Source organism: Felis catus, chromosome B1 (assembly GCF_018350175.1).
Source record: "Felis catus isolate Fca126 chromosome B1, F.catus_Fca126_mat1.0, whole genome shotgun sequence".
Lineage (NCBI taxonomy): Eukaryota > Metazoa > Chordata > Mammalia > Carnivora > Felidae > Felis > Felis catus.
This window is the reverse complement of record NC_058371.1, coordinates 20879554-20902175: the sequence shown is the minus strand read 5'-3', so window position 1 is coordinate 20902175 and position 22622 is coordinate 20879554. Positions and strand designations below refer to the sequence as shown.

At 40.9% G+C, this 22622-nt stretch overlaps 1 protein-coding gene across 9 annotated transcripts in view; it reads right to left on the bottom strand.

The window, feature by feature from the left end:
- The window catches only part of MTUS1 (microtubule associated scaffold protein 1), a 173234-nt gene that overhangs the window by 16031 nt on the left and 134581 nt on the right, over positions 1-22622 (bottom strand). For 8 of the 9 annotated variants that reach the window (XM_045055280.1, XM_003984620.6, XM_045055281.1 and 5 more), the window contains 2 exons: positions 21297-21511; positions 13729-13795 (listed from right to left, as the gene is read on the bottom strand). In XM_045055280.1, the coding sequence (XP_044911215.1) occupies positions 13729-13795; positions 21297-21511 (282 nt within the window). Of the gene's footprint in view, positions 1-13728; positions 13796-14819; positions 14949-21296; positions 21512-22622 lie in introns of those variants that run through there. The other variant, XM_045055287.1, reaches the window with a different exon arrangement.

Below are 22622 nucleotides of genomic sequence, written 5' to 3'. Positions count from 1 at the left end.
GATAATGGGGATGTGGATGGTTACATAACACTGTTCACTTTTCCTTTTTATTGTACTAATTATTTACCAAAGGAGGGGAAAAAAATGATTCAAGAAGGCAAATGTTAGTCAAACAGGTACACACAACATTAGCTTCCACTAACCTTCCCAAGTACACAAACAAAATGATGGCCCCACAAGCTTCCTTGTGGGAATCTACATTATAACACTCTATGAAAGTAGATGACAGAAAAATATTTTGCAAGCACTCAATGAAGATGTCCAATAGCTTTCTTATTGGTTTCATGTCGTTTTTACTTAATTCTCTTGGAATTTCAGAGATCAGCCAAAAAAAAACAAAACAAAACAAAAAAAAAAAAACCAATAGTATGATCGCAGCCCATCTGAATGCTCATATCAGAGACAGAAATGTCTAAGTGAACCAGAAACTAGAAGATCATCTATATGAAGTTAATAGTACGCTACACCCGCCCAATTTTAACACATTTGTTTGTAATGAAACAACGGTCAGTTTGAACGTATATCTACAGTACATCTGGGTTTAAAATCAAATAGGATATCTGGAAATCCTCTCACATTACCCACCGGACAGGGTGTTTCCTGTTTAAAAAAAATAAAAAAAAGAGAGAAAAGAAAAGAAATAACAGAAGAGGAAAAGCTTGTAAGTGTTTAATTTTGTTTGCCACTGTGAGCGAGGGGAAGGGAAGGCAGAGGGGAGGCAAGGGGTAGGTCAGAACAGGGAGAGAAGGGTCTACTGCCCTTAGTACAACCATCCCAAGCTTGGGCTCAACCCCAGGCAGTGACATCAGCCCACAGCTGTGCACAGACCTTTGCTCTGCTACCGGCCTGGTGTGGCGGGCAGACAACAGCTGGACTGAAATCATCCCTCACACCAACAGCTTTACTTTGAACTAATTGGCCTGGGCTCCTGAAGGAAAAATGTATTTGGCACAAAGACTCTTGGAACACTTTTTAAGGACACCCATGTAACCAATGCATCAAGGGTTCTGAGCGCTCCCTCTCCACCAGACACACACAGCGGGGGGAGTGCGGGAGGTCACCTGGGGCTTCAGTCATGGCCCCTTCCTTGTGCTGATGACAGTTTAGGAGAGCTCCTTAAGGCCATCTCAGCCCGGTCTTGTCCTTGCTTACTCTCCGGAGAGCCACTCCCTTTCAGACAGTGAAGCAGGCACCCAGCAAAGCCAAAATAAAACAGGGGATCTTTCAGAATTTCCAGCAAGTGAGCAAGGGGTTTTCAGTGCAAGCTGACTCTGTTTTCAAGAAGTTGTTGCACAAATACCAAATCCATACAGTACAAAGGAATCTTTCTGTCCTGGTGTCTTAATCCTTCCATCAGGCGACTGGTAAAAGCAGGTCTGTGACTAAGGGTGCCGAGAGGCCACTGCCCGTGCAAAAGCTGGACACCCGTAACTTTTGTACACGCACTGGGACGCAGCAAAAGTTATCTCCAGCGTCCGCCTCAGCATGAGTTTGCAGAATTAGGAAAGAAAGAAACCAACGCATTTACAAGACCAGCCCTAAAGCCACAGGCCGTGTCAGAGGCAGCCCTTTTCGCCCCGGGACAAACTACGCCCACGCAGAATTCTCGGCCAATGACAGAACAGGAACACAACATGGTTCAAGCATATAGAACTGAGCAAGGAAAAAAAAAAAAAAAAAAACATTTCAGAAAAATGGACAAATGCCTGAATTTTCTCCTTTTCATATAACTTATTTAAATGACCTCTGGAAAAGGCTCCATGTCACAGCCAATTATAATCTCTGAAAAGGAGAGCTGGATTCATCCGGGGTCCTCTAGCCCTTATCCCCGAGAAGCACACGCGTAGCTATTACCTAATTTGTCCTGGGGACCTCTTCTAAGGGGGAAGGCTAGACCTGTATTCTCTCCATCTCGTAGACATCAGTTTCCCTTCGGTGACTGATAAATGCATGTTTACAGAGAAAAGCACCACACAACCATGGCCCTAACTTGGTCATATTCTTCATGACCATATTCTTCATGACTCCTTCATTTTTGGATCTGGGTAGCATGGTTCATCACGAGACAACCCCAAATATTTTAACTCTCAGGGACATAAATAAAAGTCTTCGTAGAACAGAACTAGAATAATTAGGTCCAATTCTCAGTCACACCATTTACCTGCCACGTGATTTGAGCAAATTATTTAAGCTTTCTAAACCTTCATTTCCTCATTTTTTTTTTTAAATGGAGCTAATATTGGTAGCTTCCCTGCAGGATTAAATAAAATAACACACACGAAGCCCCTGACCCAGTGGCTGACCAGAGTCAGCGTGCAATAAATGTTGCCTTACAAAAGACCACCCGTTCAAATGCGTTTGAAGAATCGTCAGAGACAGGCTTGTGGTTCCACGACAGAATGTGACAGTTAACAAGCAGCCTTGTGTAGCATTCAAAGCTACACACACAGACACACAGGATAGGGTACCATAGTTCTCTTGTTCTTGGCACTGGATGTAATAGGACTTTCCCAACTTGTAGGTGATTTTATCTAAACTGGACATCAAGTGTAAAGAAGAAAAGGAAAAATAAAGAGGAGGGAAGGTCACATGGAAGTCAGACACGCTTTCATGATGCCACATCAGAGACTGTGACAGAAAGAAAAGATTAACAGGAAAATAAGACGACTTCATTCCCCAACTGTACACACATACTTTCTCTAGGTGCTTCTGGCAGGCGTGCCATGGGGGCCAACCCTTCTCTGCACCAGCTGTGGGGGGATCAAGATGTCTGCGTCCTACGTTTCTTGCCTGCTTTAGGTAACCCCCCCAACCCCCGCCTCTGGCCACCTGGGGAACCAGACACCTGCTTTTCAGTGCTGGACACCTTCACTCTTTTTTCAACAGTACATACTTCTCAGGGAAAATATACTTGGTTTTAAAGCTTTTTTTCTTTTTAATGTTTTATTTATTTTTGAGAAAGAGAGAGAGAGAGAGAGAGAGAGCATGAGTGGGGGAGGGGCAGAGAGAGGGGGAGACACAGAATCCGAAACGGGCTCCAGGCTCTGAGCTGTCAGCACAGAGCCCGACACGGGGCTCGATCTCACAGACCACGAGATTATGACCTGAGCCGAAGTCGGAGGCTCAACTGACTGAGCAACCCAGGCGCCCTGATATATACTTGCTTTAAAAAAAAAAAAAAAACAAAACAAAAAAAAAAAAAACAACTTGTAATTGTGAAATAATTTTACAGAAAAGGTACATAGAGAGTACACAGAGATCCTGTACCCTCTCCATCTAGCTGCCCCAATTGTTAGCATTTTACATAATCACGGGACATCAGTCACAATTAAGGTTTTGACACTGGAACAATACTAGTAAGTGTGCTATAGACTTTTGGATTTCACCAGGTTTTTTCACTATGCTTTTTTTTTTTTTTTAAGAAAAAAATTTAGGATAATTGAAAAAAAATTCTAATGTTTTATTTGCTTTTGAGAGAAAGAGAAAGACAGAGTGGGGGAGGGGCAGAGAAAGCAGGAGACACAGAATCCAAAACAGGCTCCAGGTTGCCATCCCAGAGTCTGATGCGGGGCTCTAACCCACGAATCGTGAGATCATGACCTGAGCCGAAGTTGGACACCTGTCTGATGGAGCCACCCAGGTGCCCCTAGAAAAACTTTGGCTCTTCAGAGAAGCTGCAAAGAGAGAACAGTTTCCAGATACCTCTCATCCATTTTCCCCTAACATTAACACTGCACATTACCAAGGGACATTGACAAAACTAAGAAACCAACATTGGTATAGTATTATGAACTAAACTCCATACTTTGCCCCTTTTTTTTCTGTTCCAGCACCCTATGCAAGATATGACATTGCATTTAGTTGTCATGTTTCCTCAGTTTTCTCTGGTCTGTGAGTGGGTCTTTCTTCCCCCTCCTGCCCCCCATAATCTTGACAATTTTCAAGAGTCAGGTATTTTTAGAATGACCCTCAATTTTGGCTTGTCATGTTTTCTCTGCATAGTCCATTGACCCATCAATTCCACCAGTAAGAATTTATCTTACAGGTATATTCCCACACGTGTAAAATGAAGGACATTTGAGGTTATCCACTGGAGCATTTCTGTAACAGCAAAACATCAGAAACAACCTAATGTCCACCAAGAAGGAACAAGTTAAATTATTTGTGGTGTATCTATGTGATGGAATAAGATCATTCAACAGCTATTAAAAAAGACTGATAAAGTTCTTTGTGTACTGATCTTTAAGAATGTTGAGTGGAAAAGCAACGTGCATGTAAAATATGCTCCCACCTGTGTATCAAAGGGGGAAACCAATCTATAGCTTATCTTACTACTCCTATGGCCCAGCCCCAGAACTGTGAATGGGAACACTATCTTTTATCATAGCAGCATAATCACTTCATAATATTATTCTTACTCTATGGAAGAGAAATCCGGTCAGGACACGCTGCCAGAGTGACTGACGGGCTACGTAGGTTACTCTCTGAAACCAGGGTCTGTTTAAAACTGGAGACAGTGATTTAAGTGAATAAGGTAATCAATAAGCCATTTTTAAAAGTAACTTTCTACTTGGGGGAAGGGCAGCAGCCTACAAACAACGAAAGGGTAGGTACCCAGACTGTCCAACAACGGGAAAGCCTAACTTTCCACATCTCAATTTCCTGGTGTTGCAAGGCAGGAACAAATACCACCTGATCGGCTAACCATAGCATTTGGTGAGGATTTTGTAGAGCACATCTTCACAAACTCTCTGTGGAATGATCATCTCAGAAGACGTCCGAGTTTTACTTGCCAAGACGTACTACTTTTTCATATGACCAAGAAATGTGGCAGTCATGTGATACACAACAGTCTTTTTCTAAATTTCATAATGAGCTATGAAGGGCTTTCTGATCGCTCTTGGGAATTATATGAATCAACATGAACTGATTTCAAAGCCACTCCCTAATCATAACTTATTAGGAATCTACTTTTACAAAAAAAAAAAAAAAAAATGCCTGCACCCTCAATTCTCCCATAAATAATACCATCTTCCATTTAAAGCTGTTTCGTACTTCTACAAAATGCTCTCGTATCTATTCTCTCATGTAATATGACAGTGTTTTGAGTTAATAAAATAGGTATCATCTTAAATCTCATTTTACTGGAATGGGAACTGAAGTAGCAAAGTTGGGTCCAGAACTCAATCCACTCAACATTTTCAATTCAGGTTCTGCAGCACAGAACCCAGAACCTGATCTCTGTGGCTATTTCCTCAACCTGAGAGGCAGAAGAGAGAAGTTAATTCATACATACAATGGATGCCTGAGAGTATTAGGGCTTCTTTCTCTTGTGGAAGCTAGAAAGACTTCAAGATAAGGCAAGTTAAAAGGAAAAAAAAAAAACAAAAAAAAAAACACAACTTTTCTCTACATTGATTAGTCCTGACAAAACCTTACGCAAACGGGGGATGATGATCTGGCCCCACCAGCCAATGTGAGCACACAGGTGCCAGCTGGGTCTCCATGGGGCCTGTGGTTCTCCCTGCCAACACAAGTCTGAAAAGGCTTTGCTGTTTTTCAACTTACTCACTGGCCAACAACATGCTGCAAAACAGATGTTCTCATAATCACAACAGCAACATTCCATGGACCAACGAAAACATTTAGGCACGAAAGTGGATCGGAGATGCAAGCCTGGCGGAAAAATTGGCATCATGTTCTAAGCTTCGGGCCTGAGAAAAGTCAGGCAGGACTTTAAAGAAATCACACTGAGACCAAAGAAATAAATTGAATGTTAAACGTCCCTCATGCTTCATTTTTAGAGTACGAGGTTCAAAAGGGCAGGTAAAGTTGATGGCATTCCTAACATTTGGAAGCCTAGGTACAAACAAGAACGGGCTCAAATCAGTTGGCACTATTTGACATTACTGTTTATTCGCTCACCGTGCTTACCTGATTCTTACAGACTTTCTGTAAAAGAAACAACATTCTGGACAACCATCATGGTGTCTAAGTGTAGTCCAGGGAGCACCTACATGATAATCACCTGAATGGTCATTGAAAGTGGGTTGCTGGGGGTGCCTGGGTGGTTCCGTCAGTTAAGCGTCTGACTTGATTTCCACTCAAGTCCTGATCTTCTATTGGTGGCATTGAGTCCTGCGTCGGGCCCTGCACTGACAGTGTGGAGCCCGCTTGGAATTCCCTCTCTCTCTCTCTCTCTCTCTCTCTGCCCCTCCCCCATGCACACACATGCAAGCTCGCTCTGTGTCTAAATAAACAAACTTAAAAAAAAAAAAGAGTGGATTTCTGGGCTCCATTCCCAAGCCACCTGAGTCAGAACTGTGAATCAGCATTTTAACCTAGTCTATTTCATTACACAGTGAAGTCTGAGAACCACCATTCTGGACAAATGACATTAAATTAGTCAACACTGAACATCTCAAAACTGGACAAGGACAAGCTAGGACAAGGAACACAGGCTTTCAAAACTGATACCCCCGGTTATGTTGAGCATCTATACAGGTGACAGTACATAACCTTTTACTTATAGACATAGCCAGCCAAAGTCTGAATTTAGGATGGGCAGACGTGGATAGGGAAAAATGGGCTAAGTCTGAGGTGGTCAAAACCATCTTCAATCAACTCAGTGAGAGAAAGAATTCTCTTTTGGTATACTATTAGTTTTCATTACATTAATAGTTTTTTTTCATAAATCCCACTTCAAAAATCACTTCTGGAATTGTGCAACTCCAAAGTGACCTAACTGTAAAGAGTTTTTCAAATTACTTGAAATACACAGCCTGTTAAACCACAACTGTAGATCAAACTACATGCGCATGAAAGAATTAACACATGCGCCAAGGTGTATGGTGGCCTCAAGTTCACAGACACCAGTTGAGTGTTGATTAGACAATTTATACCTTGCTTTTGGCAAGGCTAAGTCACTTTTCCCTAACTGATAATAGCAAAACCTATTTTAACCTAACAGTGTTTCTTGAACTCTTGACTCAGATAAAAAGATTCCAAAAGTCATTACCAGTGCAAAGGAGTGTCTATATCACATGATTTTCCAACCTTTGAAATATTTCATCATGGTTTTCCCTGTTATGATGAGCAGGAGTTTGCTAGTCTAACCATGCTAGGTCCTCAGCCAGGCGCTTTGCTCTCTAGCTGCTTGACCTCAGGAAGGTTACTTCACTTTTAAGCCTCAGTTTCTTTTCCTTCCTTCCTCCTTCCCTTCCCTTTCCTTTCTTTTAATAAAATACTAACCAGTAGACTAAGAGCTGAATACTGCTGTCAGGAAAGAGCTGGCACTCAGTAATGTTACCACCATACCCAGTGCATAATTTTTATACACAGAGGAAAAAAAAAAATCAACTAGTCTTTTGTAATTATGGGAATTACTGCAATTCTTAGTGAATTAAGGGTTCAAATCCCACTTGTGTCATTATATAGAAACAACCAGGACAGATCTATAAAAAAGATGTGCATTACCTGAACAATGCATTACAAATAATACTAAGTTTATATGAATGTCTGTGAATAAAGGCATTTCAAGTTTTTGTTTTTATTTTTTTTTAATGTTTGTTTATTTTGAGAGACAGCAAGCTTGTATGTGTGCGGGCAGGGAGGCGCAGAGAGAGAGGGAGAGAAAGAATCCCAAGCAGGATCTGCTCTGTCAGCACAGAGCCCGATATAGGCCCGATCTTATGGTATGTGGGATCATGACACGAGCAGAAATCAAGAATCAAACACTTAACCAACTGAGCCACCCAAGTGCCCCAAGTTTTTGACATCTAGTTCATTTGACCAAATACTTAAGTCTCAGTAGGATTAAAAAAAAAACAACAACTTAAATAAAAATAGATGGAAGGTCTCTGAAAAAGGTGTACATTAGATATTAATTCTGACAGCTAAAATACCTTTCCTCCATTAATTTAGATAAAAATGTGATTCTAATGATTAATATTAACAAAAAACAATAGAAACCCCCAAAGACCATAATTATGGTTCTCTATTTTTTTGTTTATTTATTTTTGAAAGAGACAGACAGAGTGAGAGTGGGGGAGGGGCAGAGAGAGAGGGAGACAAAATTTGAAGCAGGCTCCAGGCTGTTAGCACGGAGCCTGACGTGGGGCTCGAACCCATGAACTGTGAGATCATGACCTGGGCCGAAGTCGGATGCTTAAATGACTGAGCCACCCAAGTGCCCCATTATGGCTCTCTATTATAGCAGTTTTGATCCAACATGATTCTTAAAAAAAAAAAAAAAAAAAAAAATTAGAGTGACAGGTTTATTCCCTATCTCAGAGGCCAAATATTTGTTGTGGACACTGACCATTCAATTGAACTGTAATCTATTTCAAGGGCTGACACTTTCAAAATGATCTAACTGGGATTATCAGACATAATTATAAAATTTTCCCAAGAGGGGCGCCTGGGTGTCTCAGTCGGTTGAGCATCCGACTTCGGCTCAGGTCATGATCTCACGGTTCGTGGGTTCGAGCCCTGCATCCGGCTCTGTGCTGACGGCTCAGAGCCTGAGGCCTGCTTCAGATTCTGTGTCTCCCTCTCTCTCTGCCCCTCCCCTGCTTGCACTCTGTCTCTAAAATAAATAAACATTAATTTTTTTTTAATGTTCCCAAGAGAATTATAGCTCACCTTGTTTATTATTCATTTCTAAAAACATACTTGTTATTTTTAAAAGGTTTATAGGAAAACATTTGTATACAAAAACCATTGAATATTAGGTATTATACAGATAAACCAACTTTCTCTAGTTACCACCTTCAATATAAAAATCATTCATTCACTGAAATACTAAGTGCCGGGCACAAGATCTTAGCTCGTTGAGCTCCAAAGGTGAAGGAGATACTGCCCTTGAAAGGCTCATGGTTCTAGAATGTGACAAGAGGTCTAAAAACAAATAACTACAATAACAAAGTATCTTGAAGGACATAGTAGAAGGCACAATTAACTTTTCTTGAAAGATTAACTAAAACTCAAATGAAGATAAGGTCTTTTGGCTAGGACTTAGCTAGGTTTTAGCTAGTGAGGTGTTTAAGAGGCAAACAATAGAAAGGTGGTGAAAAAGGGACAGCACATTTCAAGCAGAGGGGGTAACATGTGCCAAAGAGGGCCAAAGGGGTATGAACGGACCCGTGTCTAAGGCATGGGGAGGGGAAAGAAGGTGTGAAGAAAGGCATATGAGCATCCCGATACCATGAAGTTGGGCTGGAAGGTTCTGGTCAAATCATACATGGTGAATACAGTCTATTTGGACTTCTCCCCAAAGCCCAAATGAAGTCATTTATATTTGTTAAAAATGTCCAGTTGAGGACAGATGTGAGACTTATTTTAATATAGTCTGGAGAGAAGTGGGCCTGGAGCAAGGTGGCCTGTTGGATGACCATTGACATGTATTTGAGGGGAGAAATTATGGGGCTTAAATTAGAACAGCAGGAGCCAGAAGGTTGAGGAGGAGAGAGGAGGACAAGGCATGTGAGACCTGTCATTAGCTTAGGTGGTAACTGAAGAATGATGCCACTTCAGAAGACGATAAGCAGACTTTGAGGAATAGGTCTGAATGAGGAGACACGGCAGAGAGTTCAAGGAAGCAAAGGGCTGGGGAAACAGAAAGGCCTGATTACACCAGACTGGCTTTCCTGGAGGCAGCTCTTCACCGGGAAAAATACATCTGCAGCCTCGGAAGGAGAGAACTCGAAAACTAGATCTGTGCATCATCACCCTCTAGGTTGTAGATGAAACCACGGGAATGAATGGGATAACAGCCGACAAGGAAACCCTCACTATACTAAACACTATAGGGGTAAGTGAAATTAAGCTATCTCCACTCAACAGAACTTTCCCAAGTCATTCAGCATGACCATAATGAAGAGTATGAGGCAATATGGAAAAGTGCTTGACACAAGCTAAAAAGATAAGAATACACATAAAATATCATGGACAAATCTCAAAATCATGTTGCTGTGTGGAAAAAAAAAAAAAGCCAGACACAAAAAGAATATGATGTATGTTTCTGTCTAGATGAAATTCTAGAATACACGAAACTCATCTACGTGATAAAAATCAGATCATTGTTTGCTTCTGGAGAAGAGGGGTATCATCTGCCAGAGAGGAGAATGAAGGCATTTTCTGGGAGGATAGTGAGCTTTAATACCTTGATAAAGCTGTAAGTTACATGAGTGTATGTGTTTGCCAATAAGCATTCCATTGTAGGTAAGTGATACCTTAATAAAAAAAAGTCAAGATATGAAATTGTCTACTCTCATATACACAAAGACACAGGAAATATGCAAAAGTAAAGTCTCCTAGTGGAATATGGGCTATTTTGCCCTCACTTCACAGTTTTAACTTTTTGCACACTATTCTTAAATAAAAAGAAATTTTAAAACCCTCAAATACCCATAAATATTTACCAATTACTTGTGAAAATGGAGAACATGTATTTTTTCCCCCATAGGAAGTAGGAAAGAATCTCTGAAAGAAATTTACTCTCTGGAAAAAATTTTTTTTTTACTATCTGGAGACAATAAGGAAACACAAGATCATAGTAAGTACATGATTGTCAAGTATCGAGGACTCAGTGGAAGGAGGGGAGCCTCATGGGTTTGTTCTGAGGGAAGTTGGGTTAACTTGGCAGCACAGGACACTTGTCAGGGTGACAACTGAGACAACAGGGAAGTTAGTCAATGGAGGGGAAGGTTGGAGGCAGTTAGATTCTGAAGGTCACTATCACAGACTCTACTTGGGTTTTGGTGCTCCTGAGTCTGAGTTGTCTTTTATATTCTGCAGTTCTTAGTTTGAGAACCTTGCCTTAATTTTCATAGAGAAGATAAAGAAACATTACCCAATTAGAGAGTGGGTCCAACAGCCCCCCCATATTTTGGAGAGAAATGGTGGATTCCTGGATGATGGTGGTGGTAGTAAGCCTCTCTTGAGGTGCCTGTGGTGGACCAGGTACCATGGCCAGTTGCTTCATACATATTACTATTTTACTCAAGCTCCGCGACAACCCAGAAAAATACGGATTAACTTCATACCCCCAGTGAGGAAACTGTACTCAAAGAACCTAGGCAACTTCTAGTTAGGAATCCACGGACAAAAGGCTAGACTATGGCCTCCACTTTGCAAGCACTTGGACCGTGTCAGGAGGGGATCAATCACGTCTCATTGGCATTTGAGTCTGAAGACAAGAAAACAACCCATCCTGAGAGGTTTCTAGTAATATAGTCTAATTACAATTCCTTCCTGCAGTGTGGTTGATACCCCCACAAAACAGCAAATGTGACTATTACACAGCTATAAAATGGAGACGTTAGCTTAATAGTAACTATTTAATAGTAGTTAACATTGGGTGCCACACACTCTACAGTGAGTTACTTCAGGTACTCCTCATGACTATCCCTGAGCAGACAATTATTAGTGCATGTGATAGATAATGAAATTGGGACTCAAGACCTGTAATGTGACTTGCCCTAGGTCACCCAGCTACGAAAGGTCTGGACCTGGTTATTGTGACCACACAGTCTAACCATTCTATAGTACTGCCTCAAATTTTAAAATCGCATTTCGAACTTTGCTATGTAACCTGTTGTCTTTCATCTTAGTTCGTGCCACAAACAATCCCATTGGCAGCTTCTGGAGAATTCTTCCTGGACTGTTTCCATCAGAAGAACTACGTCATGCCTTCTCTTCTCTCCCCTCAAAGAACTGAGACCATTCCCAAAAGGCTTTACATAGTTACTTGAGAAGTTCTACCTCATTCAATGGGATCACTGACACATTCCCAATTGTCCCTTCCATTGAAAACCGTTCCTAATGTCATCACATTACCCTGACAAAAGTCCCCTACTGCCGCGTTAACCCAACTCCCACCCAACTCCCACCTGGGTGACCGGACGCTATGGACAGGCCAACCACTGCATCCGGACGCGTGGACAGCAGTGGTGAAAGGACACCACGGCACACTCTCCTTATCACAGATGGAAAGTTGAGAACGGGTACAAACTGTGACAGCTATTTCCTGTCAGGCTACGTACCCAGTGGAGGTGCTGAGGACCTGGGTCCCACTTTAAATCATTTAATTGTGCTATCCACTAAAAGGTAAGAAGAGGATCCCCTATTCAAGTAGCATGAATGAGAACAGTGTTCCGCTGGCGTTTCGGCCCCATGTTGGAGAGGCCGAAACGTGAACCATCAGGGAGGCTCGTCTCCACCTCCACTGGGTCATAATGAACTCTGAAACACACACAAAAGGCCTCTTTCCTGACCTGCTCAACTCTATATCCATTACGTTATTTAAGGCACACACAAAAGCAAATTAAGTTGGTCATCTGGGTAATCAAAAGGGCAGCTGTCTAGTTAAGTAACAGGACAGAAAGCCTCAAATGCTAACGCCAGGAGGCCTGTTTCTCAGCTGTGGTTTCCTTGAACGGTTTGCCTAGAATTTTCAACTCTTTGGGGTCCTGAAGTTCCATCTGTTTTAAAATTACTTTTCTATAAAGAGTTCCTCATTTCCATCGCCTCAAATAAGGTCAGGAGAAAATGATGTCCCAGCTAGGTATTAAGAATCTGGAGGGGTAGTCAGCAGTTTGTGGTTGCCTCCCGTTGGGAGGTGAAAACAGAAAAGGAACACAGAGACAAGCCTTGGCCCCACATTCACTGCTATTTAATCTTTGCCCAGGGTTGGGGGGTGGCAGAGAAAAAAAAAATTAAGTCCAGCCAATTATATTGACAATGTTGAAATTCCGGTCTTGTCCAAAGACAGGTTTCTCCTAGAACTGGATGAACACAATTTTCGTCTCTGGCTGTTGCCTTTGCATTATTTATACACATACCTACTCACACTTTAGGAGGAGGCTGTGAGCATACATAGGAAATCGCTAAGGGGAAGGAATTCAGCCTTTTAATGAGTAACTCCAAACTGGGCTGAAGCTGAAGCAGGAAGCTGATTCTCTAGGGCTGAGGGGCCCATGGCAGACAGGGGCATCCCAAGACAGATGGTTCACTCCAACACAGTAGCTGAGGTAGGGAAGGCAAGATGGTCTCTGTTGCATGAACCCTGAAGACCCTTCCAGGAGAGTCAAGAACTAAAACTCAGCTCAGCCTACGAACAGCAGCACTGGATGGTGGGTGTTACAGACTTCAGGGGCACATGGCTCCTGGTAGAACTGGGTCCTTCACCATCAGCCGTGTTCAAATTATTATAACATTAGCACAGAGCGTGCTTTCTTCAGACAGGCTATCCGGGATGCACAGCATCCTTCTCTTTACATACTTCCTCCTCGCAAACTGCCCCAAGGAAAGCGTGATGTAATTACTATTACCAGAGAGGGAATTTTCTCACCACTTTTTAATATGGAAAGAGGTTCGGGGAAAAAAAAATGACAGAATTATTTAAGAGGAACCCACACAATTACAAAACTCGCTCTGTCCTTGTCTTCAGGAAGAGAAATGTTTTGGTCATCAAAAGCTCTGCTAGGCTTAGTCAGATCAGTGCCAGGAATTCTGTGAACTTGAGGTCAAGCTGCCAAGATTCAAAAGAAATGTTGATATTAAGTGTTTGCACAGATACCAGAGTGGGACAGCTAACAACTGCCAATGTGCAACTCCGGCCATAATGCAGATGGGAGAACCGAATTTGCCAGTTGTCCCCTCATCCTGTCAAACTTAGGGGGGAAAAAACAAAACAACACACACACACAAAGGAAAAAAAGCTCTTACCTAGCTCTCCTCGAAGGTTAACAAGTTCTTGGGATAGGGTTTTGTGTTGTTTCAGCGCTTCCTCCCGCTGTGGAAAACACACATCAAGTTACTCATGTTTTCAGGAGGGTCCTTTTCAGTAAAGGCACACATTTGTTATCACCAGGAAAATGAGACTCAGAATCGAGAAGCCAAGATATGAATCATTTAAGCTAAACAGTTTGTGTTGTGAAAAAAACACAGATGTCCCTTAGTTGTTAAGGAAATTCATGTTTCAAAAATCTTTATTTTTTCAGGTTCTCATCAAACCATCATTGGAGACACTCACTGGCATGGTACTTTTAAAAATATTTACTTTGAGCCATGCTTCATTGCTAATCCATAGAACCTTTCAGCAAATGCATACTTAAGACTTAATGCATTCTCCTCCAAGGGCAATAAAGCACTAATCAGGTTAAGATAAATATTTAATGTCCTAAACATACGCACTTATATGCACTTTGTCCTAGATTTGCAAATAAAAAAGTTTTGTTACAATGTCAGTCCTAAAAGGAAGAAGCCACAGTGAAAAAGAATCCTTAAAAAAAAAAGACAAAATTAAACTAATTTTACCCATCCCCACATTATTTTCTAAGGATTATTATATTTGGGATCAGCTATAATTGTAAGGAGATGTTAAGAGAAATGAAATCAAAGAATATCAGGCAACTGTTTCCGTATCAAAAAAGCTATTATTAATTCCGTAAAAAAAGAACAATTTCCAAGTTACCAGCAACTTAAAGCAATCACACACACACACACACACACACACACACACACACACACACACACACACACACAGCAATACAGTTTCTTAAAAGGTTGATTCCCTACCACCAGGGCATAACTAAGGAAAAGGCAGAATTCAGAGCTCTCTGAAAATGCCCTCACTAGGATCACCCGAGACGGAGCTCCTGCCGCATCTTGATCACAGTATTGCAGAGATCATGAGACCCAGTCTTTTGCAGGCAAGAGTTGCTCGTCATTCCAAGCATTCCCCCCTAATTCCAGACAAGCTCTGCCTCAGTCCCTGACATTCTCCCAGAAACGCACTATAAGCAAATACTAATTACCCTTGTTGCTGCACAGGGAGGATAGAGACACATTTTGCTGCTGGAGCAGCCCATTTTCCAGCTTCTGTCTGCACCTGTCCCCACCCCCCCCCCACCCCCCCACCCCGCACCGTCCAAGAAGTGCACAGGTGGCCACGCCACCCACCAGTCGGGTCTGCCTACATTCAAAGCTCTACCGGGAGGAGCATGATTGGTCCTCGGTTAGCCTTACTTCACATCCTGCAGGTTACCGTATGCCTCTCTCCTCTCAGAAGCTGACTGCTGCAGCTTCTGCCTTTGGCACAAACAGCCCGCGATTACTTAAAGCCACAGCCCTTCATTTATGAAAAACGAGAGCCAGACATTAGACTGATCGATGGCCACTTACTTAAATATCAGCTGGTACAGTGCAAAGAAAAACTGACCTTCTCTGCCTGGATAATGGAGTTATTTTTAGATTTGTGAACCTTTTTAGTTCCCTCTCTAATTGAGGTCGTTAGATGATCACACTTACTAATAGAAAAGAGAAACGTGTTCTACAAAACCTGTATACTAAAGGAGCCTGTGAACGAGGCAAAGAACAATCCAAGCGTGTGTTCTGTGACTTACAATTCATAATGACAGAGTAAGACGAATGGTGTTTGCTGCAAAATTTAATCTGAATGCTTAGAACACGGTCTATCGGTGTTTAAAGTTAAAGTGTGCAGTGCTGATTCGAGAGTGGGAGATCAAGTATCTTCTATAACTTGTACTTTTTACTTTGTAGTGGTCTCTCACTAAAGAGCTAAGGAAGTTAACAACGGCATGCTAACACTGTCACATGGGTAGTTAACAGTGACTGGAATTTAAGAAACACTTTCTCCTTGAGTACACTTTGCCATTAATGGTATTCTCAATGCTTGATTTTTTTAAAGTGCAGTATTAAATTGTTCTGAAATTACAAATCCGTGAGTCCAGGGGCGCCTGGGTGGCTCAGCTGGTTAAGCATCCGACTTTGGCTCAGGTCACGATCTCGCAGTTCTCGGGTTCGAGCCCCGCATCAGGCTCTGTGCTGACAGCTCAGAGTCTGGAGCCTGCTTCAGATTTTGTCTCCCTCTCTCTGCCCCTCCCCCTGCTCATGCTCATGCTCTCAACAATAAATAAATATATATTTTTTTAGTTAAAAAAAATAACAACAAAACAAATCCGTGAGTTCAGGTTTTAAAAAATGAACAAGTAATGAGTGTTCTAATGTAGAAATTAAAGTCTCAGGAAAAATCAACCTGGATAAAATTGGAAGAAAAGTGAATGGAAATAGATGTAATACATGCCTTTCTTAATCTCATAAATTTAGGCCTTAATTTTGTTTGCTTAGTGATCTATTTCAAGTCAATACCAGCAAGTTTTGTCATGCAATTGTCAAAAACACCAGAAGACAGCTTTACTAGATACCCACAAGCAATTAAAAATCGCTTAATTGAAAAATTAAGTTGATATGTAATTTCCAGAAGTAATTTTATGAAAATATTTACACCCTGGCACGAACACCTACCGCATGATCTCTCGGCTTATTAAAGAGGTTTTGGGGGACAAGGAATTTCAGTTCATGTGAACACTTCCCCCAACTCTATTGCATCCCACCTTCCTGTCCCAGAAGCCACTGACAGCTTCCAATCTCTGTCAGTCTGAGTCAACAGTGACAGGAAAGCCGTGAGGTCATCTTTGTCTCTCTTTTGTCTAAATGGGTTGTTCCAAAGTCAGTCCATTCTTCCTCATGAGCCTTGACTCTATCACACTTTTTCTACTAGTGCAACCTCCACTCCAGTCCTGATCTCCAGAAATTCATTCCGATGCTAGTGAAAGCATCCCTCCACAGGACCTTGCAGGGGGCTGCTTGATTATTGTCCCATGGTCTTTGTACACACAGATGCCCCTACCCCCCAAAACTATTCCATTTAGTCCACGAAAAATAAAATTCACCCTAGGTCCAAGAATCTCCAACATCCAGCTCCTGTTTAGGCTCCCAATTCCTGTTCTGTACAAATCACACTTGCTACCCATGCCCCACCTCCACAAGAACAAATTGACCTGACCCATTACATAACCCTGAAGGGAATGTTCAATGTCAATCATAGTTACCATCTCCCTTTCCCCAAAACCTGGAGATGACATTTATCTTTCTGAATTGATTGGCAAATTATTACTGTGCCAATTAACAAAGCACCATTTCAGACGCTGGGGAAAAGTACACAAGAAATTTAAGACATGGTTCTTGCCTTCAAGATTGGGACCTAAATAGAACTAAAATGGCCGGGCCCAACTCTCTTATTCAAGGCAGATGACTTCATCTGGGGGGAAGCGGCAGAAGATAAAGGAAAAACTAAGGGCTTTATACGTGATCCTATATGACATGCAAATCGCAGTGCCCACACCATTGTGTCAGTTTCTGCCTGACTCTCTCTGGGAGCTTGCCCTTTAAGAGATCTGTCCTTTACTTGTAGATGATGAAAATGCATTTTGTCACTCAGCTGCTGATTGCTTGTTTCTTTTTATTCAACGGCTCCTCTATCAGTGCTTCTGTCTTAGATGATAAACTCTTTATAGTCAAGATAACAAGTTTATTTAATTCTCTTTGTATTTTAACATGCAGAATTCTACACAATGTGGGGGGGAAAGAGCAGGAGGTAGGAATCTGGATAGAAATGTGCTTTTCTACGCACTTATTAATATATGAAGTGCTCCAAGGGAAAAAAAAATGGATTCACTATAATTTAATTAGGGGTCCCTGAAACACAGGCACTTAGTCTCTGGCTGCCATCCCATCAGTGGGCCTGAATTTGCTAGCTACTGAAGAGCACCACCAGCACAGGGGATTTTGTAGAAAAGAGCCATGTCAGATCGCTCAGACGGGTACCCTCTCCCACCTCCTCCCCACCACTCACATAATGAATCATGTCCACCTTTTTTTTTGCCGAGACTTTTTTACCTATAGTAGCCTGCTAGTGTCATTCAAAATTCACCTTGTTTGGGTGCTACTTTAGGCTGGATTTCACTTTGGCTGTCTGCACAGAACACTGCTCAACCATCCAAGGACAGACCTGGAATTGGAATAAACTGAAACCATCAACAATGTGTCCTCTGGGAAACAGAAAGTGTGATATTAGTTTCCAGATTCATGAGGCACTTATTAGAACTTCCATGTAATGAATTATTTCTGCCACTAGAATGGGAAAATTATAGCTATTAAACAGGCTTGCAACCAAAGGGTAAGTGATAGCTCTAGGATTCCCTATAATCAATCATTTTTATCCATACTCTAATGCTCTAAAGGCACTTGGGAAAAACTCAGCAATAAGATATATCTGTATATACAGATCAGTCTATACCTACAATCTACATCTGCTTATCCACATATCAATCCATCAATCACTTGTAGAGTGGGTAGGAGAGAACCAAAGGGTTAAGAGGAAAATTGTTCTGAAGAATTACTTAACTTTTCCCCTGTTTATGCCTGTCCTTTCTAACTGTTTTATAATAGTGTCCTGCACACATTAGGCAATCAGTAAATATTTGCTGATTGATTATAAAGAGCAAAGAACTTTTGCATCAAGACTTTATATGTTCATCTTACATTTGGGATTCCATCCTGTCTATTCATACATTTGTTTGTTCAGGTATACAATGTACGTCTGTTATATAAAGTCCGGCCATAAGTACTAGGGTCATTTCCTAAGAAGCAACTAGACACAGACCCTACTTTCAGTGAGCTTCTGGTCTTAAAAAGCCTAAATGAGTGCAAATAATTATCTGTAATACAAGGTAAAGAGTGACAGAGAAATGGAAGTGTCCCTAGAATCCAGAAGGTAGAGAGAACATAGAGCCAGAAGGATCAGGAAATAAAAGAGGGAGTTTTTGACCCAAATTATAAGAAATCCAGTGGAGTCACAATTACATTGGCATTAAAACCTAAATTAGGTGCAATATGAAATTCACATACAGTAAAAGTATCCCTGAAACTCATTAAGAGTTTGTCCTGTTATAGACTGACCAAACATTTGTCAGTTTATCCAAGTAAGTGAGGTTTTTCTTCTAATGTTCGATCTACTCCTCCTCCAACTGAGCATGTGATAAAGAGTTTGGTTTGTGTTTACGAGCAAGGCTGTATGGGGAAAAATTACCTTGAAACAGCAGGATCACATGGACCGTGGGAGGTTCATGGCCACGTGAGTGATTTAGGAACCAAAGGAAGAGCAGGCTCCATAACTCATCTCACATCCACTTCTGGGCCTCTCCTCATGGAGGGGCATGAAAGGCAGGACTGCCTGATCTATTTAATTTGCATTTTCTACTTGTTGTTTGTATAGTGAATCCATGTAAATTAAATGTAGATAGTGGTATGATGCTGCTATAAGATGTGAACATGTAGATATTAGAAAGAAGGGCAGTGGCCCAGTAATAAATAGCATGTGAAGAAAGAATAGGAAAGTTGAGACATTCATAGATGATTTTAAGTTCCTAGCGTCCTAGACCTAGGTTCAAGTCCTGGTCTTCCTCTAAAATTAGCTGTCTGCTGATAGATGAGTTACTTTGTAGCTCCATGCCTCAGTTTTCTTACTAGTAAATTCCAATTTGTGTTTTTGGACAAGATGTAATAAGTTACGAATGTCTAGAGCTTAGTAAATATTCAAGGAATGTTATATCCCTCTTGCTTTTTCTCTACCCCACTAATTATACAGCTAGAGCCGATAGGCAGTGAGGTGAGGCTAAAAAGAGCAGCTCATGCCAAATTATAGAATCTTATATTCCAAGTTATACCCCAGAGTTTTCCAGAGGACATATAATGTGAGCCATGTATATTATCTTAATTTCCTAAAACTGAAGATTAAATTTTAATATATTTTAAGTCAGTATACCCAACATATTATCATGTTGACATATAGTCAACAGAAAAATTATTCACACGATATCTTACATTTTTTTCATACTGTCTTCAAAATCCATGTGTAGTTTAATGCTTAACCACATATCTTAAGTTAGTCTTACTGCACTTCAAGTGTCCAAAAGCTTCATAAAGACAGTAGCTACCATATAGGACAGGTAAGCTGTAGACAAAGGTTTTAGTCAGTAGAGTGGAATGCCTTGGAAAGATGAATCTGTTGGCAGTGCTTGGGATAAACGAGTGAAGGGAGCGCAGGCCTAAAATCTAGTTAAGAAGTAGTTATCACAATCTAATGGACAGTTCTCTAGAGTCTGAACAAGGTTGGCAACAGTAGGAATGGAAAAGAGGGGATGGTGGAGGGGGGGGGCAACACTGTAGGATGAGGACTCACAGGACTTAATGACTCATTCCATGTGAGAGAGAAAGGAATTGAACATGGGGCCAGTTAGGCTAGCTGCAATAAAACAAATTTATTGGTTTATCACAAAAGAGACTGTTTCCTGCATTTGATCTTATGTGGTCTCCAATTTTATCCACTTGATAATATAAGCCAGCTTTCCAATTCCCTCCTTACATATTAAAGAGCAACAGAAGTACCATGTACCCCTACAATTTTTAAAACTAGGTATATGTGTCTATCTTGCTCTCAAAAAGATGTATTTGGACAAAGCTGTAAAATGTTCGTCAAATATTGATCCCAACTGACTATTAGCTTGGTTACTTGCAAAGACAGAGACCAAGCCTCATTCACCTCTGTCTCCCCTGCGCCAGACAGGCAACCATGTCACAGTAGCCTCTGTAGAAAATGAACACAGGTTTGTTGCACAAACTGAACTACAGAAAAAGCAAACTGAACAGTTTTCTTCTTGAGATGTTATGGATGTGCATCTTTTAAGACGGTGATTAAAAAAATTATCGAAACAGCTCAAGTATAAGTTCATCCCAGTGTTTCCGCTCAGATAATCGCAGTTTTTGGTGGTATACCAGTAGCACACATTCATAGAAGCTTGGCTTCTCAATGCATTTCAACTCGTCCCTGAACGAACATCCTTGTAGAATGTCAGGGAAGACTAAGTAAGCAAAGAAAATCTGTTTCGCATCTGTTGTACCACAATCCATTTTAGGAATGGATGGAAATTCTGCAAAGTCCCCAGACCCATACTGGGAGTTACCTTGGAAGTGTTCCTTGACCCATAAATATAACCAATCTCATTTTTCAAAGCATTCAACTAAAGGTGATATGAAGAGCTACATTCAGTTAGACAAAAAAATTGAGTGAAAAAATGTTAATGCTAATATTGGTTAGAGATGTATACAAGTACAACAAGCAATTATCTTTTGCCATTGTCAGTCTGAGTGATTCTGAAAGAGAAAAGAAAGTCGTAGAAGTGTTTCCATCCCAAATTTCTAGAGAGAGACTGAGGTATCAAGCGAGTTGACAAAAGCATAATTGGATGAATTATATCCGGTCTCATCATTCATTAACTGAAAAGTGTTCACAAGGCAAGAGCGTGAACACCGCCCCCTCCCCCATGCCTCACCTCAGGGACAAAGACGGTTTAGAGGGTACACATCCTTACCTCAGAGAGTAGGTGCTGAATCACAACTGTCAATGCCTCAAACTTGGTATTACCACAGGAAAGAAGCTGCTTGAGCTGCAGGATAAATCCACTTTGGTTTTCACATTTTGTTTTATAATGAGCCAACTCAAGTGTTTTTTCAGAAGATAGCACATCTGGAGACGTCTGTGTCTGGATACACAAACTTCTGGGATTCTTCTGCCTGCCCTTTTCAACTGTAAAAGAAATGAGTATACATAGGAAGATATGTGATTTTTATTTTTATAATCACTACCATCTGGGTTCAAAAACAACTAAATAAGCCACAGAAGTGCACTTAAGTTATATTTACATAAGGAAAGCATATGGCTCAGAACAGAAATTAATCACATATCTAGATGTTTGGAATGTACAAACACAGACCATGTCTCTAGCCCTGACTTAAAAGATTTACATGGGGCAGAGAACCATTTGTTCATGTACGTGAAACAAATAGATTTAGCAATCCAGACACATGAAAATTGTGTGCAAAATAATGTAGATATCACAGTTTCTAATTTTTTTAGGTAAATTGGCACAGTATCCTGTGACAAGTTCCCTGAGTCTGTATTCTGATCACATATGCTCAAAGAAAAACACAAGCGATTGGACTTTCAACACCTCTCCCTCCTCCTCCACATTTTCTACAAATCTCCCATCCTTTCCTGCTGATGGCCTGGTCATTACAAAGATTTATACTGCAGATGAGTCATTTCCTCATCTCTAATAAATCATTACACATATTGAACACCTACTCACATTTTGTCCCTTAAGTTCACTGCTAAAAGTACTATATTCTCGACTATACTCTGTTTTCTATCAAACACAAGCTTTATTGTTTTTCCCCTCTCCAAGTAGTAATAATAGCCTACGCATTTTTTTTTTTTAAAGCTCATGCTAATACTCCAAATCCAACTAAGATGCTGTGCTAAGTGATTATTCACTTTCTGTGCCACGGGTGTCCTGGGAATTACTCTATTTTAAATGAAAAACTGCTCAGTTTTGGAACCATTCCAAATATCTCCATCACTTTAAATATCCAAAAGAACTGGAAGAACACACAACAAGCTGCTTAGCTTCTTGAAATAAGTAGGCCAAGTAATCAAAGCAAAACTAAATCTGAAAAAAAGATACAAGAAACAAACAAAAAAACTTCCCTGTTCTCAGAGGTATTCCTGATGGCGTTCACATTCTGTGCTAACAAACCTAAGGAAATTTTATAGATGGGAATTATTTCTTCTAATTTTTCAGGGGGAGGGAAACTAAAGTAATGTCTTGGGGAAAAAAATAAACAAACTTGACTATTCA